Here is a 20,497-nt window from a genome sequence, read left to right on the forward strand (position 1 = left end):
CAGGAATTAGTTAAACCCAGTGGTGATGCTTATAGGTATAAAGGGAGGAATCAATTAAGGGAAGACTGAAGATAAAATGAAGAAGGGATGACCAGTACATTCTGGAGACTACAGAAGAATTCAGAAGGAAGCAATAACAGCTGTGGATCATAACAACTGCATAATCAACATCAAGAATGACATTTACAGGGCTTCCCTGGTGGCACAGTGGTTGAGAATCTGCCTGCCAATGCAGGGGACGCGGGTTCGAGCCCTGGTCCGGGAAGACCCCACATGCCACGGAGCAACTGGGCCCGTGAGCCACAATTACTGAGCCTGCGCGTCTGGAGCCTGTGCTCCGCAACAAGAGAGGCCGCGATAGTGAGAGGCCCGCGCACCGCGATGAAGAGTGGCCCCCGCTTGCCGCAGCTAGAGAAAGCCCTCGCACAGAAACGAAGACCCGACACAGCCAAAAATAAAAATTAATTAATTAATTAAAAAAAAAGAATGTCCTGGAGGGATTGCTTTGTTTAAAAAAAAAAAAAAAAAAGAATGACATTTACAAACAACCACCTCCATCAACAACAAAAATTGTCTTATGTCCCCTTGTCTTTCTTTTACAGAAGACTGCAAATATGTGTAATAATGCAAAAATGTTGTATTCCAGAATGGTGTATAAGCATAGATCTCTGTTGTTAAAGAAAGAAATTGAATTGAAATTTTAAGAGTAAATGACATTTCAAGTTATATTATTAAAATTTTATATTAACACCTATATTAAATATAGAGAAATTTTTAAAAATCATAATACTGATTAGTGTGATTGATTAGTATGAAATACTTTTATAGACTCTTATGACTAAATGAAATATTATAAGGGCTCTTTCAATAAATTTATTTCGATGAACATTTTGAAACTGTTCTACTAACATACCAAATTATGGCTACTGTTATGTTTAAGCAATCTGAGTAAACATAATGTTGATATTCAGATCATAATTATTTTTCTCTGAGAAACTATTATACTGTATTAGGTTTTAATGTCTTGAATTATATTTTAGTTCCAATATTGCATTAACGTAAATTCAAATACAGTCTTTACAAGTCTCATATAATATAAAGTGCAGAATACAATGTACTTGAGGAATTAAAGCTTGAAGCAATAATTTAAAAAATCAATTGTTAATTAAGGTGGCAAACTGTGCAGACCAGGAGATTTACTATTTTATTATGCACTTTTAATTTTAAATCTGTAATTGTGTTTCCACACCTGCTAATAAAGATGTAAGAAAGCAGTGGTTTCAATCACATTTGCAGGGATGTTAAATCACTGCCCTTGAGAAGTTTGATTTTCTGGTTTCTAATACATGTCTGGATTGATCATCCTGAAGGGAAGGCAGCTTTCCCATTTTCTAATCATGCTTAGAAATCTATAAACATTTAAAAATCTTCAAATTAGACATTATTGGTTTCTCTGCCATTTTTATTTTCAGTGACTAATGAACGTCAAGAATAGGGAGATCATTTCCAAGCAATTACTGAAAGTAAACTGATTTATTACGCCATGACCTATAATACACGAATACAAGGTACATTATATGATTTCTATTGTTATATGAAATTGGGAAGTTCTTTTCAGAAAATCAATAAAATTTTGCACACTTGCAGTGCTATTAGAATCTGAGTTCTCTGTTGCTATATAAATTATGTTTTAGATATCATAAAATTATTCCTCAGATAATGTTTATATCTAACAACTCTTTTACATACTTTTAAATAAACACATACAGGCTAAGGATTAGTAATTACATTATATTTCAGAATTTCATTGTTCCTCCAATCACTAAAACTGTCTTTGTACTAAGCTCTTAGCAGAGATTATGAGTAACAGCCACATTTTACTATTTCTCTAGTCCTAGCTATGCACAGGCACTCTGATTGTTACAAGTTGTCCTTTCATTACAAGGAGCAATGCATCATCAGTGACTCTAAGCTTAATAGAATTCTTTTCCTTGATTACATCCCGTGTGAGGCATGGAGTTTGAGTTTTTTAGGAGAATGTGCATCTTTGTTCCGCTCTTTCATCCTGTTTGTCCTCATAGACAGATAATGAACCAGGCCTATTATTTTAGCAAACTTAAAATCTTAATGGTAACTTGAGAAAGAGGAATGTGTCCTACTTTCCTAATTCTCATAAAATAATCCATAAATATCATAATAAATATTCTGAAATCATGGTTGGGGAATAAAGGTAACGTTGCCTTGCTGCAAGGAAAAGACAGGGATAATGCGAAATGGATACTGTCAAAATTAGAGATAGCCTGGAAATGTTTTATGGATTCAAAAATATACAAAATTGAGTGCTGTTCATCAAAAATAATGGAAAATAGGATCAGTTTACCTAAAGATTATTTGAGTCAAGGATTATGTAAGTCAATCTGGCTACTGTGCATAAGGTAGCAGTGGTTACCAACATTTTCCATCTCCAATTCCAAGGCTCATCTTTTATTCAACATACATGTTTTATACAACATCTATAATCTGCTATGATTCTTAAATGTCAGGAATGGCATAAATGGCTGCCTCTACTTAAAAAATATAACAGTAATTAAAAAAAATCAAGTCATTTATATACACATTTACTATAATGTGTATGGAAACTGAGCACGTTACACTAAGAGAGGTAAGACAAAGGCAAGTACTGTATGATACCACTTATATGTGGAATCTAGCAAAGCCAAACTCATAAAAACAGAGAGTAAGATGGTGATCACCAGGGCATGGGGGTTGGGGGAATGGGATGGATATTTTTTGAGGACACAAATTTGCAGCAAGTAATAAATAAGCCCTCTCTAATGCACAGTACAGTGAACATAGACAACAATATTGTATTATAATCACCAAACTTGCTAAGAAACTAAAATTTAATTATTCCAACTACTAAACAGAAAGGATAATTATGTAACATGATAGGGTGCTAAGTATTGCTATAATTATAATATATATTATAATTATATTATAATATATAAATGCATCAAAGTAACATGTTATATACCTTAAATTTGTAAAATGTTATATGTCACAATTATTTCAATTAAAATATATACATAAATAAAAACAAAGAAAGATGCTAATTATCTTGTATTTTTTGGCATCTCCATTTCATGTTTTGCTATTTCCCACTCTTTTAGATAATTTCCATTTGGCAAACATCTACATATTTTAAATGTCTCTACTTTCTCTAAAAAGCTTTTTCTCTATTACCCAGAAACGACTGGTCAAGTTTTCTCCCTTGTAAAGGATTTTCTCACAACCTTCATAAATGTAATTTAGAACCTCTGTCAAACCATGATTTTATAAGATAATGGTTCTTTAAACTTAGACTGATTACATATGTCAGAGATGAATGAGTAACACAATACAGAGACTGTTGAACTTACTATGCCTTCATAGCAAAACTGTTGGTTAAATGGTTGTGATAAGTAGGGCCCATAGAAAAACTAACTAAAACTGGTAAACGATACAAGTCAGGATGATAAAATCAAAGGGGTAAATGTAAAATACATTATCAATATGCATGAAACTTGTATTGGAATGCTGGACAAAGAATTCACAACTGTTAGAAACTGGTCAACCTAAAGAAGACATTATTATTTTCAAAAGCTACCTATATTTTCCTTGGATAAAGGCAGATCAGCACTACCCTTTTCTATTCTCTTCACAACACAGTATATAGCAGTGATAGTGGCAGCCATATGGCAGCAGGCAGCAAACTAATGATTTTTACCACCAAACAAAAAGGAAAAGATAGTAATAGGAATGTAGAGTGATAAGAAGGATTGAAGGATCATTACCTTACATGATACCCAATCTGAATTGTACACTGTGAACAATTCACAATTATCACAGATCACAGGCACTGCTGTTCTGCTGTATTTTTCTGGGAAAACTCATTTGTTCTATTCATTTTTGTGTGTACTGACATTTGAAACACATAAAATATTTTTAAAACTAAAACTAAAAAGATGCTACCAAAAAAAAATATTTAATTGAAGTAAAAATTAGAAGACTCTTATCTTTGCCACTGCCCTTCCCAATTCTCCAGAGGTTGCTCCTATTAGATATACTTTTGCAAAAGTAAAGTTTCATCACCACAAAAATCTTTCTTTCTTCAAACTTTTCACTGAAAGTGCCCTTTACAGTTTTGCTCTAGTGGATGCCTGGATCTCCCTTGAGGACACTACTAACTTCCCCTGCAGGGCTCCAAAGTGGTAGAGGATTTTGGTTATGTTTTATTTTTGCTTCCTCTATATTTCTCTTAGCACTGAGCTTGTAAGTCATATGGGGTTTGTATCAATATTTGCTCTTCCTTGTTCTTTCCAGTCTATTCTCAGTCCTACACAGAGATTTGAATCCCGTGTTATCAGGTATTATCTCTTAGGACCTCTCATCATTGCATCATCTACAGATACCCTGGGCTCTCACTGATTCTTGATGTCTCTAGTTCCCACTTCACCGTTACTTTGGCTGTCAGAATTTTTAATGATTTTAATCCTCAGAGTGAACAGAAAATCTAACTATACTGTGGCTTCTCAGCTTCCTGAACTATTGTGAAGTTCTTGCCTTGCGTACTCCCCAGGCCACTCAGTTCTGTAGTCATGACCTAGTCCTTGGCATCACCTATAATAGCAACTCCTCCATAATCTCAATTTCACGCATCACACTCTGTCAGCTCGACTTCCTGACTTCTTGCTTGTACTCACTGCCTCAAGCAACCCCACTCCAATAAGCCATTATGCCACCAGGACGTATATTTATTGATCCCACATTATTTTCACTTTCCCTCATCAAACTTATATTTTTCTCTTCCATAAAAACCAAGCTTAAATTCCACAGTCAGTTGTTTTAATGACTTCCCTGCATATACCCTTGACTACACTATTCTTCTTCAATTTTGTCATGCAACTTGGCTGTACCCTGACTCTAATTAAATAATTCTTTACTAATCCAGTCCTGAATCTGAGCACTGCCGTAACTGGAGAAAAACACATAACTATGCTGCCTGATCTCGTTTTACATTCTCCTTAAATCTTAAGGAAATTCAATTTTCTATTCTTTTCTCTCCTACTCTTTTAAATGACTATTCTATACTCTATCTTTCCTGCTCTCCTCAAACATTCATCATCTCCTCCCTCATACTCAAATGAAGTTGATGGACTTGCTTCCTAATTTGCTGAGAAATGAGGTCCAATCGTCTGTCCTCACACCTATGTTCCTGACAGCATTTACACCTGCATACTCTGACTTCACTCCTATTAGTGTGTCTAAGGCCAACACCTCCACTTATGTGACGTTGGCAAAGGCCTCTCTCCAGGGTCTTGATCTCTATATGAGGTCTCTTTGCAAAGAAAAGGGCTCCTCCTCCTCTGAGTGGACTTAGCCCTTTGTTGAGATACAAGCGCTGACAATAAGCCTGAGCTAGATGACAGTTCCCCTCGCCTCCTGAACTCAGTACCCTCACGTGCTACACGATTCTAAGTAGGGAACCGGTCGCGTGCTTACTCAGGAACATCCATCTGGTATTCCTGTACTCTCTGTCTCATGCCATCAATTTCCTCTCTCTACTAGATCACTCCTATCCTGCTGTTATTTATTCTACCCTAAAAATATAATCTCTCTTTGACTCACCCCTCCTTTTGGCTCCCTTACATTTCTATTTTCCCCATTGCAGCTAAAATTATTCTAAGAGTTTTTTATACTCTTTCTAATTCTGCTTTCCCCATTTCTGCTTTCCCCAATTCTGCTTTCTTAAAACCACTGTAAGTGGCCATTCTCCTTTTCCACTCCACTGAAAATATTTTTTAGTGAGGTCATCAACGTTTTCTACTGATAAAGTTAAGGCCGGTTCTCAGAACTTATGTATATTGGACAAGTCGATAGTTCTCTCTTCCTGTAAACACAGCTTCACAAATAGTACCCTCTGTGTATTTGATCCAATCACTCCTCATTCCTTTTCATTGCTGTCATACCACCATGGTCCAAGCCACCATCCTACTGAACTTGAATTATGGCAGTAGCTTCTTAGCTGGTCTCCCTGTTTCCATCCATGCCACATTTCAAGGGTATTCAACATAAATCACAGTAATTATTTTAATATACCCAACCATTAAGTTACTTTTCTGTTCTCAACTCTCAATTGTTTTCCATGTCACTCAGAGTAAAAAACAAAGTCTTTATTTATAATCATTGCAAAGAATTAATAGCTTCATTACCTCTCGCATTTAATTTTCTTTCTCTCAAACTTATCTACCTAACTCTATCTCCTATCATAGGTCTATAATACTGTTTTCTCTAACTTTATTTCTTTGTTTCCAAGATATTTCTAAAATTTCATCCCTCATCTCCTTCAAGCTGTCACTCAAACATCACATTCACAGTGAGGCCTCTTCTGACCAAACTGTGTTGGACTGCATCTCTCTGCAAGGACTCCCACCTGCCTTGCTTTATTTTTCTCCTCAGCACTTACTACTTTTCCCCATATTACATTACATTTATGAACTCTCTTACTTTCTAGAATGTAATTTCATTGAAAGCAGGGAGGTTTTTTCTGTTTTGTTCATTGTTGTACCTTCTCAAGCCCCTAGACTAGTTCTAGGCACACAGTAGATACTCAATAAAATTTCATTAAATTGAATTGGAGTCTGTGTCAGACATTATTCTGGCCCTTGCAACTATAATGTGAACAAGTCATCTTTAATCTAATATCTTCATAATTTTCCTGATGCCCTCTAGTTTATATATTTTAAGGTTTTTTTACCTTAAAAAAGAAAACTAGACATATGTTATATGATACCTCAGTAATAAAGACAAAAATCAGCATAACCATCTTTAATGATAAACTTTAAGGGGATGAGTTGTAGAAGTCAGATGATTAGTGTTCAGACATAATTTTTTTTTAATTATTTATATTACATGTACAGTTCATACCAATGAGATTCTGTCTTTGAGTTTTGTCATAAAGTTTCTTATTTGAAAGAAAAAGAGACTAATGTAAACTATGGACTTTGGATGACAATGATATGCCTATTTAGGTTCATCGATTGTAACACATGTCTGACTCTGGGTAGGGCTTCTACGGGTGGGAACAGGGAGTAATGAGAACTCTGTACTTTCCACTCAATTTTGCTGTGAGCTCAAAAGTGCTCTAAAAATAAATTTTATTAATTAAAAAAGGAGATATATAAGTGAATATGATTGTGGATTCAATCTGGAAATGATTATGTTTGGCAGTTATACACCATATTTGACTAAGGATCACCAAAAACTAATAGAAGGTGAGCGTTTGTCCTTGGCAATTAGAAAAGTTTAAACCTCACCTTTGACCAGTGTGTTATGCTTGACTTAATTGTAATGACTGAGTTACTTAACTGTTATTTGAGCTTATCAACATGCAATATTATTTGTACCATTTTATTACATGATGTGGGATTTTTTTGATACACACGTATATATACTTGCAGTATATCTAACCAACTTTTCACATCCTGCTCTTCACTTTTTATTATCTGTACCATTTTTTAGAAATGAATTTTTATTTTAAGCAATCTATGTACTATTTTTAAATAGGTAATATCATGTGTTAAACATTTGTTATTTTATAAGACATGGTAATCAGCATATATAAACCCATTTAAGCCACACAATAATTCATACAAGAGTTATGAGTAGGCATCAATACTACAAGCTTATAGTAAAGGAAATAAGCATTAAAATGTTAATTCTCTCAAGGTTCTATATATAATGAGTTGTAAAGATGAGATTCAAACATAAGACTGTCCAGTGTTAAAGGATCTTTATGTTCTTAATGTCTTATTATATTTAATACAACTGTATTGAAGTTACTGATTAGAAAACAAAGAAAATACTAAAAAGAAAAAAGTAACCCACGCCGAATAAGGCAAACTGTTGACATTTCAATGTATGTCTTTCAAAATTTGTTTGATTTTGTATAATTTATAATGATAATACTTAAGATATTATTTTATGACAGCACTTTTATAGTTAATATAGGTATTTTCTTATGTCATTCCATTAACTGAATGTGCCATAGCTTCACTAATTCCCTCTTTTTGACATTTTTTTTTCCTATTTTACTATTATAAATAATGCTGTGACTGGTTTTTCTTGTACTTGAAGATAACTTTCTTCACTTCACATGAATTTCTTATCATGTTCTTAGAATAAATTTATACAATTAAAATTCACTTTATTAGTCAATGCATGTCTCTCTGGCTTTCTAAATAAATTCTTAAAGTGTCACCTAAAATGCATCAGTTGCCAGTTTCAAGAACAGTTCATGATTTCTTATTTTCTATAATTTGTCCCACAGCTAGGTATTATTACTTATTTTGGTTGGAATTGTGTTTGTACTTGATAATTTTGATAATAGCATCTCAATATCAGATAAACTTACTTGTTTCAGATCAATAGTGAGAGGAAACATCATGCATAAGATTATATGCCATTTATGTTCTTTCCTGCTTTTGTAATGTGCTATTCCTTTTTTTGTTTTATCTGCCTCAAACTTTGATGATTTGCAAATGCTGTTTAATACTAAGAATATTATCTTTTGGCTTACCACAGAATTTGTGAATCTTTTCGTCCTCCAAGTTTGTGAAAGCATCATTGTGTTTTCATTGTCACCCATGCCAATTTGTGAAATGGAGAATTTAATTTTTATTTAGCCAGATCTTTTTGGTATCTTATTTTTGTGCTTAGAAAAATCTTCTTAATGCTAAAACAAGATTGAAATAACTATATTTCCTTCTAGTATTCTTATGACTTTTACATTTATTTCTTTGTTCCAACCGGAACGTGTTTACCTTTGAAATATTAGACCAAGAGCTAATATTTTGGATCTAAGTAGGTTTAAGTAACTCTTCCAGCTCCAATTGCTAATAAATTTTAGTTACTGTTGGCAATTTTATCTCCACTAGGAATTCCAATCACTTTTTCTAAGCTGATACCCTATTCTTGCTAACTTATTTCTTAGAGATTTAGTTTTCTTTGTCTTTCTGAGAGGGAAGTATACATGGTACCCTGCACCTGGCCTTTGCTGGTCAATCAGTTCTTATTCCTGGAACTGGCTTTTGGAGACTTAGTCAATTCATTTAATATTGGTCATTGAAACCATAGGACTGGAGAAATCATTTTCTACATGAAGAGGTTGACCTACAGAGAGAGAAATAAAACAATAAAATAAATGCCTAAAAGGAGTGCTGACAGATTTTATGCCTCAAGGAGAAAAAGTAAATCAGGGAAAGCAGCTGCTATGGCTCCTGGTGGATGTTCAGGACATTTGTAATTTATTGAGAGGAGATGCAGTGTTTGCTGAGAGATACCCTTTTGTCATTCCAATAAATTCTTCTTTTTCACTGAACACTATGGATTCTTTTGTTTGCAACAAAATTATCTCTGATGAAGACTCAGTCAGTTATACTAAAGTGTATTTTTTTTGGATTTTTATTCCCATTTATTGTGCTCTATTTGTTCTTACAGCAGGACCACATTAGCTTAAGTGGCATAACTTCTCAGTACATTTGAATAGCCAGCATGAGAAGTCATCATCATATTTTCCTATGAATATTCATATACATATATCTTTATATAATATATAATACATATATATATACTTACAGGAGAACTTCTGTATCATTTTATCTTTTTTGCCAAATTAAAACAAAATCCATGAAGATTCTGATTATACTCTAATGTGTAAAATAATTCAGTTAAGACTGAAGATTTTTGCAATATTTTATATTGCATACAAAAAAAGTTCCTGTATTAGATTTTCATTGTGTGAGAATCCATGCCTGTGTCATCAAAGATGCACCAAACATTTACCGAGTTCCTATGAAGTGCCAGGCCTTCGCCAGGGTAGTGGATGGCTAGAAACAAGAGCAGGACTGACACACTCCTGGACCACAGACAGTTGATGTCTAGGAGGAGGACAAGCATTAGACCAGCGGTCCCCAACCTTTTTGGCACCAGGGACCAGTTTCATGGAAGACGATTTTTCCATGAATGGGGGGGGGGGGAATGGTTGAGGCAGTAATGGGAGAGATGGGGAGCGATGGGAGAGGCAGATGAAGCTTCACTTGCTCGCCCGCCGCTCACCTCCTGCTGTGCGGCCCGGTTCCTAACAGGCCGCGGCCCAGTACCGGCCTGCAGCCCAGGGGTTGGGGACCCCTGCATTAGACAATCACTGATTGAGATGACTCTGGAGGGGAAATAGAGACTAGATGATTCCAGCCTTCATCGGTCAAGATAAGGGTTTCAGTGTTTATAACAGGAGTAAGGAAAGTCATTGATAACAGGCTTTAGGCAGAGAAGTGATATGATCCAATTGGTATAAGATATATTCATGAACACATATTTTGGTAGCTTTTTTGTATTATAATTCCAACTGCTTTACATAGGAAAGCTATTGATTTTGGAGGGTATGTGTGTTGTTTATTTGTCGTAATTGTAAGTTCTAAAAGGTTTACAATTTTCTAATTTGAATAGTCTAGGTAGATAATAATGTAAATTTATATAATAATAATATATATAAGCACAATGAGAATAAACCTCTTTATTTTTCCTAAGATTGCCTCTAGTTTTCCCCTGTTCTAGTGCATATCTTTCGCTTTTGCCTATTACATTATTCAAGGTTCAGACAGGGAATAAAGAACATGTAATGGGTATTTCAGACAGAAATATATTTAATACAGAGTATTAGAGGCTTATATAACCATTAGGATGGTTGAAGTACTGAACATCATGTAGACCACTAAGAGAAAATTCAGATGTGTCTGGAGTCATGCAAGTCATCATAATGATTCCAGCTGTCTGCAAAACACATGTCTCTCAGGAGAATACTTTAGAAGAATACCATGAGAAGTGTCAACTAGTAAGTAATCTCAGCTACTTTCTGCTAACAGAATTCTAAATTTCCTTTCAGGAAAAATTTTGACCCACTTTTAGTCCGTGTAATTTAAACAGACTTGAAATCTCAAATTCTGTTCCTATCAGTAAGGATGTTACTAGTGATTGGCCTTAAAAATTTGCACATTCTACTGGTCACAGTGATTAGCTGAGAGTTCAGCATGTTACCAGGTCAGGTCAATTAGTTCCCACCCTATAAATTTTACTGAGCTGACCTACGTTCCCTGGACTTATTTATTTAACAGAAGGTGATTTTTAGACTGATGTTGGCCATCATTATCACCACATGGAAAAACTGCCTGAAAAAACTAACATAAAGGAAAACAGAATATAAAGTAGACCAGTCATATTTTTAAGGCGTTTTTGAACAATTGATTTCAGCAATATTTGGAGCTTAGTTTAGAACTGTATTTCTGGATTATACGATCCAGTTTTGCTTAAACGAATTGACTTGGAGTTCTTCATTTCCAAAGAATGGATTCCAATTATTATAGCTATTAAATGTACTTTTTATATTCTTTTAAGAAGCACTTGACTTTCTATTATTGTAATAAGGATTTCTGCAACCATATTACACATTTAGAATATTCTGTGCTGCCATTTTAAAGTTTCTTATGGTGTTAGAATAATAATATTACATAAATTGTAAAGTTCTCTTTTTCTCACATTAAAAGCTTCTATTGATTGAGATTTTTTTAATTAAATAACTTTAATGTAAAACTATCTATTACCAGGCATCTGTCTGCAGAGAAATGCTTTAGCAATTTAAATTTATATTTCAAGATTACCATTTTGTTTAAGTTTTCTATTTCTTAATCACTCTGTTTTTGAAATTCATATCATTCTATTCACAGAGATTTTCAAATATATTAGCTTATGAACTGATTGTTCAACTTTCCCTGTGTTTGCTTCTGCTGTATATTTCATTTTATTGTACTTACAGTAGTTTAGGGATGTTATAGTAGTTTTTCCGCTAGTGTCCAGTGGATTGCTTTATAGAGGGAGGGAGGGTGCAGTTAGAAACCTTAGGGAACAGAATTCCCCTACCGGGAAAAAACAATAAGATAAACCTTTGGAAGGATCAAATGATGGACAGATTTCAAATGGGAGACTGTTGCTAAGGTGTGATTCTGACACATGGCAAACAATGCACTGGAAACTAAAAGGGATAGGTGGAAGGAAATGAGTGTTTCTACCCCCTTGTTAGCAGTATCGGGTCTATTTCATTCTCTCCTTTATTTCAAGCCTCAGGCACTTTGTGACTCTAGCTGTTAATTTCTATCTCTCTCATTTTCTCTTTCCTGACTCTCTTCTCTCTGTCACTACTACTATACCAGTGTTTTAAGGTTGACTGGTGGCTTGAGTTAATAAAACTTTTTATTCTGTGGGCTTTCCATTCAAGATGACATGTGTGTAATGATTGCTGGTCATTCAAAGAATTAACTCATTTCTAACAAAAAGGACAGAAGGCCAGTTATCTTTCCTGAATATGACCCTGGGCACAATTTAAACCCCAATAAGGATGGGAATATAGAAGTGACATTGCATGGAGCCAAAAATGAAGGTCAGTAGATTGCTTAAACCATCACGTAGGCATAGGGCCAAGATCAAAGAGAATGGGTGCCAAAGAGTGTTGACACAGTAAATACTCATTAAACATTAAGGAGGTATATTCAAATACATTTAAATTAATAACAAGTATTTTTATTATTTTGTTATTTAATTAAAATATGCTGTCCTTGGTTTTATCAATTTGAGGACTTAGAGAGTCCACCTTCCTCTACAGAAGGACATTTCAATTATAAACCTTACTAATTGAAAGAAGTGACTCTTTTTTTTTTTTTTTTTTTTTTTGGCCGCGCCATGTGGCTTGCGGGAACTAGTTCCCTGACCAGGGATTGAACACAGGCCACAGCAATGAAAGTGTGAGTCCTAACCACTGGACCGCTTTCACTTTTTGTTAATAAAATATCTACCTCTAGAATATATTCTATTCTTAAAATTCACAGTTTCAGTATGAAATTAACAAAATCAAATAATAACTGAAAGCATCCTATCTAATTGATGAGGTAAATATTTATATTTTTTGTGCTATAAAACACAATTTCTAATTTCAGAAATCCCAACATACAGAAAGTAATTATGGATTTTCAAATAGATCCAGTCTTTGTTATATCTCTGATCCAATTACTCCACATAACTTATTAGGAAATGCCAAGAACTGTCTGACATCTTGATGACAAAATTACTGTAATGGAATAGCAATACTTTATATTTTAAAAAGAAATTTTAAAAAATGTAAACATGAAGGAACTCATTGTTTATTATCAGAAAATCTTTAAAAATATAGAACATTTTAAAAGATGGGTACCATATGATATTATTTCCATTATGATAACCAAGGTTTTATTTTCTTTGAATTCTCCTAACTCACATATAAACACACTGTTAGTACATGCACAGCATTAGTAGTTTCAAAATCTGGTTCTGTGAGTTTTGAGAGAATGATTATATCAGTTTAAAAATGTTTCTTGATAATGTACTTACTTGTTTCTTCCTTTTAATATTCTCTAAATTATTGCATCAACTGTATCACACCAAGAATCAATGCACATGACTTTGGGTATACATGGCTAATATATTTTTTTTTTAATAAATTTATTGATTTACTTATTTTTGGCTGTGTTGGGTCTACAGAGTACAGGCTCCAGATACGCAGGCTCAGCAGTTGTGGTTCACGGGACCAGTTGCTCCACGGCATGTGGGATCTTCCCAGAGCAGGGCTCGAACCCGTGTTCCCTGCATTGGCAGGCAGACTCTCAACCACTGTGCCACCAGGGAAGCCCCTGGCTAATATTTTTGAAGGACAAAATTTATCATACTGGTCAAATTTCTTCTACGTTGGTCAAAGTGAGATTTATAAATTTAAAAATTTAATCATCTTCATGAATTTGATCTTTTGTGTTTTGTTAGTTCCTAGTGCTTATACTTTCATATTTTATTGCAATCTTATTTACTAAATTTTCTTTTCAAACTCACATATACAAATGCTAACACCACACACATATTACCTGAAATTGCTTACTATTTCCATGAATACTGACAATTTGTAGAGTGGGTATTCAAACATTATAGATTAGAATTTCTATTTTAAGTGTTGCTTAGTATGTTAAATTTCAAGAAACAAGCATCTCTCTATAATATATATTTATAATATCTTTATTACAATGCATTTTAAATTTACCTTGGTAAATACAAAGCTGATCAATGATTTCTTATTACTTCTCATAATGTAACGCAAAGTAATGTGACTTGAATATGATTTACAGTGTTTTTAAAAATACATTATATGGAAGTCCAAAATCTTTTAAATGATGGTGAAAAATAAACGTGTAAATGGTGTGCATGTGTGTATATAGTGTGTGCATTTAAATGTACGTATTCTTATGTATATATGTTTTTATAAACAAAATAAAGTTCACCCAACTGATTACTTTCTATTTCAAATCAATTCAACCTCTCAAGTTTTTGTTTTTTTTTTAATTCGTATGCCCCCTCTTTCAATTCTTCTATCTATGTCGATCTATAGAAGTAATGTGATATGATACTGAATCTATCCTGCTTTTCCGGCTTATTGATGGAAAAATTTACTTTGCTTTCCGTTTAAATACATCTCTTTATGTTTTCAGAGATTAATTTGAGGATAAGTTGTGGAAACAAAAATGGGATATGTTGTAGGGAAGAGATGCTATTGTTAATATAAGAAATGAAGTAGTAATTTCATGGCACACAGAGAAAGTATATGAATAAAATACTGCTCTATAATGTTTTCTAGTAAGTAGTAAAATACTACTATATTTTAAGTTTTACTGGCAACACACATGAAAGAGTTTTAAGCAAAAGAAGTGATGCAATAGGCTCCACTGGGCCATTCAGAATCCTCTTGCCACTGAACCTACAGACCAAGGGGTTTGCTGTTTTGGCTGAGTGTTCCTGATTATCAAGAGGAAAGTACATTGCCGTACCATAGTGAGTGCAGAGAAGAATGTTCCTGGAACCTATGGGATTGACTCAGGTCTTATTGTAAGTATGAATGGAAAACTAGATAAACCTAAAACAGACAAGACTTAATAAGGACCCTGATCTTCAAGACTGAAGTTCTGGGTCATTTCATCAAGTCAAATATCCTGGAAAAGTTTAATGATATCTAAGAGCAAAAGGAATATGGTATAGAAAGGTGAATAAATAAGTTATAAAGACTAACTCTGGTCTTGTAAACAACGGCTGAAACAAAGACCATACAACAGTATATGCTTCACTTATATATATATTAAATATAAATAATATTATATATTACATCTACACATTTACATTTATATTACATAAATTATACTCCATCTTGTTTGCCTTTTGTGAGAGTGAACATCTTTATGATTTAATGTTCAGGTTTATGATTATTAAAGTGGTATGGTGATCAAATTAGAATGGGAATGAATGTTATCTATAGTTAAAAAAGCAACTGATGGATTTGATATCTTTTTTTTTTTTGACAAGGGATTAGTATGTTCTTATTAACATGCATGAAACCTCATTGCATTAGATGGGAGTGTGTTGTTTTTCCTGTTTCTGTTTTCACATTTAAATATATATCAAAGGGGTGTGTATTGATTCTAATAGTAAAGAGGTGGATTGTACTAGATGTTGTCTACTAGATTTTGGCAACCTTTTCAATCCCTTCTAGTTAACTTTAGTATCTCAGAGACTAGAAAGCTAAGAACTGTACTGCTAGATTCTGTTACTTGGAGTCGAGACAAAATGTGGTTTTTCTTCATGAGCTTCATTGACAGGAAACCTGCAGGGACGCCAGGGAGGCAGAGGATGCTTTTCTTGGAGTGGCTGCAGCCAAGGGCCCGGCTGCAACAGACAGGACTCTTCGCGGGGCTCGAACCCACATTCTGACCGTGCAGGCGTTCTGAGCGGCAGGCAGCTGCTGCAGAGGCACCACTGGCTGCAACCACTGCTGTTTTCCAAACCTCTGGATCCTCACTGTGGTAGCAGGGCCCGGAAACCAAGTATTGCATTCCCATAGCAGGCCTGAGTTTTCTCCTCTAACCCTCCAGGGATGTGGATGCACCGAATTTCCTGTTTGTTCATCCGTTCTTAAAATAAATGAAAAACTCAAGAGTTTTCTGTTTCCTACACTGTGATTCCTGATGCACATACATATTTTTCAACCATATTAATAGGTTTCAGAATTTATTTACAATTTCTTGGGGAGAAATATTGGCATCATAGGACTAGATCAGTAACATTTGTTTTATGGGTGATAAGAAATGTAATTATTTTAGAAAACAAAGTATATATCTCTATATAGATATAGAAATAAATATAGAGATATAGATATAGATATATACTTAGTTATACTCTCTCCATGTTCATAAAATATTAGATTTTAGCATTTGGAAGTTCACTATATCTAAGATCACTATGTAGCCAGGATATCAAAAGGCTTATTTTATTTCAAAGTGTGGAAATATACATCCTAAGGAAACTTCACAATGTTTGCATTATTTGTCTCAATTATATATTAGACAGTTATGAGCATGGAATTATGAATTGTATCCATATATGTACTATTTTATTAAATATTGTGCAATATTTTAAATCACATGACAATATTTCAGATTTTGATAGCATAAAGATAAATAAAACTTGTTTAATTTTCATAGATTTCTTCAACCTCAATTCAAGATTCTAATGTCAAGCCTGCACATGAGATGCTGTAGCCGTCTACTCAAGCTGTTCAGTGAGTCTGAAGTTGCATTTAGCGATGGCATATCTCTCATGGGCTGATTGGCTGTCCTGCCTGTCATTTCCATGGATGCCATTTCTCTTTTATACCTTGCACTTCCAAAAATGTCATATATTTTGTTTCAGAGAAAAGATATTTTTATCCTTTTCAAATTTCAACATGTTAGTGTAATTTCAAAAGACATATCCCAGAGCTATAAAATATATTAATGGGATTCTAAACGTTTGATAGACATTGAAAATACTTTTATCTGTATTTAAATACCTATGTACTGCTTAAAATATTGAACTTTGTAATAGTGTTTTAACTAGGTCTATACATACACATGTACAATAGTACAATCCTGTTAAAAATGCTTTCGCTCGAGATGAACCACTTGAAGCATTTTCATGTATCCTTTTAAGACATTTCTTCTGACAAGGTGAGCCAGTCTTTCACTATGTTAAGCACGGTGTGACATGCAGGGAATTTGGATCCCTTGAATCTTACTTCATCATGGGAGCTTTCAAAATTTAGAGAAAAGGATGGTATCACAAACATTATGAGATACCTTTCTGATGGCTTGCCATCTATCAAAACTATTTCTTCCCTAAAATACTCAAAACAAACAACATGTACGCTGGATTTAGAATTTAAATGTTTGCTGTTGACAGGATATAGGCAGTCGATATGCTGTGTATGCATGCGTGTATGTTTGAATGTACTTTGTTAAATTAAAATTATTACATGAAAGGGAAATAATAAAATTAGCTGTTCATAGTTTCTAAATAAAAATCACATTTATGTAAATCTAAGACATCACTGAGAGAGGAAGACATTGCCTGAAAACATGACTTCTCATAGAAATATTTATTAAGTGGCATCTATATGCCAAAGTAATGTAACAAACTAAAAGTAGTTTTAACTTTCATAGTTAATTTCAGTGGCAAACTGTTTTCCATACATTTATATCTCAACATTACCTCTTGAAAGGAAAATTTGAGTTACTAAATACTGACTCCATATGTCCCAAGTTTAGCTAATTGTATTCTACACCTACTCTGGAAAATAAACAAACGACTCTAAAAGATAACATTATATTTATTTTTAAAAATGATGAGATAGCAGATTTTAGTAAATTGGCCATGATCATATGGCTAGTACTGGGTATTGAATGTTTTAACAGTAAAGTAGCAAAACTTCCAAGCATAAATAAAGAAATTATTTCTACTTAAATGTTTTAGATAGGTAATTGCATCATTAAGAATTCTTTCTTTGTAAAAATAGTCTTTTGTAAGAGCTCAAAGTTTTGGATTGCTGATATTCTATGACCTGTTTGTTGGCTTATGTAATTCACAAATAGCTTGTAATGCATCCATAATACTAATTATATCCTAGTTCAGGATAAAAAATACTTTCCCACATCCTTCTATGATTCTTATATTTTTACTTGTAGTTATGCCTTAGATTCAAAAAAAAAAAAATCACAGTTTTTCTGAAAGTTAATTGAAGTTCTAAAGCTCTGGGTGGAAATGTCATGGTAATTTGTTTTAGAAATAATATGGAACTCAACAGCTAAAAACAAAGCATTCAAGACAAAACAAACCATGGTTACTGTGGAAATAAAAAATTTTAACTTCTATTTAGGCTTTCTTTAATGCTTTAATGGGTCTTCTTTGTATTCTAACATTCATGTTATCTTCTCCACAAATAGATTCAACGTCTCTAAAATGTCTAAGGAGAATATTAGAATGTTGTTTCCATATGCAAACTGCAAAAGTCCTTTTCTGTATGCTCAAACTTATCTGAGAGAACTTTAAATAAGTAGTGACGCAATAATTACTTCCTGCTAAAGACTGATAGATTGATATTTTTGATAGATAATCATTTGGACTCATAATATGCAAACATCCTCCCAAGCTATTTTTTATGATCAAAAGACTACAAATTAATGGCAATCATTATGGTATATCACTTCTAGAAATCATAGCACGTTCATGGACCTCAATGGTAATGAATTTTAACTATTTCCTTTTTCTTATAGGTCACAGCCAAAGAGATTACATATGTGAATTTCCAGAATGAGAGACCCAGAAAATGCCATGGTTTAGTTCTCCAACTCCAGGTACAGATTTATTTCAGTTTCACTATTCAACTTTAGTGTAAAGAGTTGAGAACACTTTAGGTAAATAATCAAGTAATGAAGAAAAAGAGAAAATGGAGATATGATAACAAAATACCTTAAAGTCCAAGTAGATGGAGTAAGGCTATCATGAACAAGCTGTATAGAAGTCTAAATATTAGTTCAAGAGGAAGGTAAGTAAGAGCATAGATGCAGACTGCAAGTTACTTAGTGATTAACAGTCTGGAGTTTGAGGTCAAATTCTAAACCTGCAGTTCAGTAGCTGCCTGATTCTGGGCAAACTGCTTTACTGTCTATGCTGTGCTTTTCCATATTCATAAAATCATTTAACATTTCTAACTTCATAGAATTCCTGTGAGGAATGAGAGCATGAAAAAGGCACAGCTCAACACCTTGTACATACTGAGCACTCAATACATTTCAGCTCTTCTCAAAATAAGAATACTTTGGGGACCATAAAATGTTAAGTTATGAGGTTCCCTTAACATTTTGAGGTATTTTAATGGAAAGTAAGTAGATCCTTTCACAAAATTATCAAAGGACTTCAAAGTAATATTTATTTTATTTATATGGCATAACTCTTTGTAAATTTAAGTATATACGCAGTTTTAATGTAGACCGAAGGTATACAAAATATTTTAATTTTTTCAATACTTCCTGCTGGCTTGGGTTCTACAGAGAACTAACATTATAAAACCTGTCTAATTTTTTCTTATAATACTTAGGTATACTCTGTGTTTTATTTTTAGTCTAAAAAGGTTTTGGTAAACTGAGTATTATTTAAAATTTTCACCATTTTTCATGTATTGATTTCCTGAGCACCAGGAAACTGAAATATGCACGTGATAAGTTTAGTACTTCTAACTTTCACACAGGAAAATTTTAGGTAAGGGGTTTCATCTTTGTAACAACTAACGATGGCTTTTTACTTAAATTTTGGACTCCAGTTATCATAATGTCCAATCTCCCTATTCTTCCTAACTTAATTTCTGCCTAGTTAATCATGTATTTATTTTATTTTATATAATACAATAGTGTCTTATTTTCATATTATTCCAGGTTGGATTTCTTCCTGCTTCGTAGAAAAACCTGAGCATGTTTAGCAAATATTTTTGATAAACAGATCATTTGTATATTCTGAGAGACATACAGCACCCCCCTTTGGGGATTTAGTCTCATCAGTCATAGTAAAGACTAGCCTTAATATTTGCCTAAATAAAACTGTAATAAAATGTAGTGATATATATTACACAATAATATACTCTCCAAAATTGCATTATAAGTGATTATCTGATTATAGGCTGCTTTGGTTTTCAGTGTCACCTTGACCTTTCTTAGGAAAGATAATTGAAAATTGACTGAATACAGACAAGTTTAGCATTCAAAATTAGCAGCAATTTTAATTGTCTAACTATTGTAAATTAACACATTTTACCACATATTTTGTATTTCTTGAATTTCTCCTAGAAAAATTGTGGAAAGTTTACAAGAAAAACAGAAATCAAGTGTATACATGAAAAAATATAGTTTTTTGCTTCATGACATTGTAAATGTTATACATGTAAAATATCATTTGTAAAGTTTCATTTTTAGGTTTA

At 33.4% G+C, this 20,497-nt stretch overlaps 2 protein-coding genes across 7 annotated transcripts in view; both read right to left on the reverse strand.

Moving 5' to 3' along the window:
* Positions 1 to 16,052, reverse strand: part of LOC103012154 (FXYD domain-containing ion transport regulator 4-like) — a 28,217-nt gene extending 12,165 nt beyond the window's left edge. The window contains 1 exon segment of the mRNA XM_007188271.1: positions 15,926 to 16,052. Coding sequence (XP_007188333.1) covers positions 15,926 to 16,052 — 127 coding nt within the window.
* The window catches only part of CDH18 (cadherin 18), a 993,557-nt gene that overhangs the window by 896,812 nt on the left and 76,248 nt on the right, over positions 1 to 20,497 (reverse strand). The window lies entirely within an intron of this gene.

The sequence above is a fragment of the Balaenoptera acutorostrata genome, chromosome 2 (assembly GCF_949987535.1).
Source record: "Balaenoptera acutorostrata chromosome 2, mBalAcu1.1, whole genome shotgun sequence".
Taxonomy (NCBI): Eukaryota; Metazoa; Chordata; class Mammalia; order Artiodactyla; family Balaenopteridae; genus Balaenoptera; species Balaenoptera acutorostrata.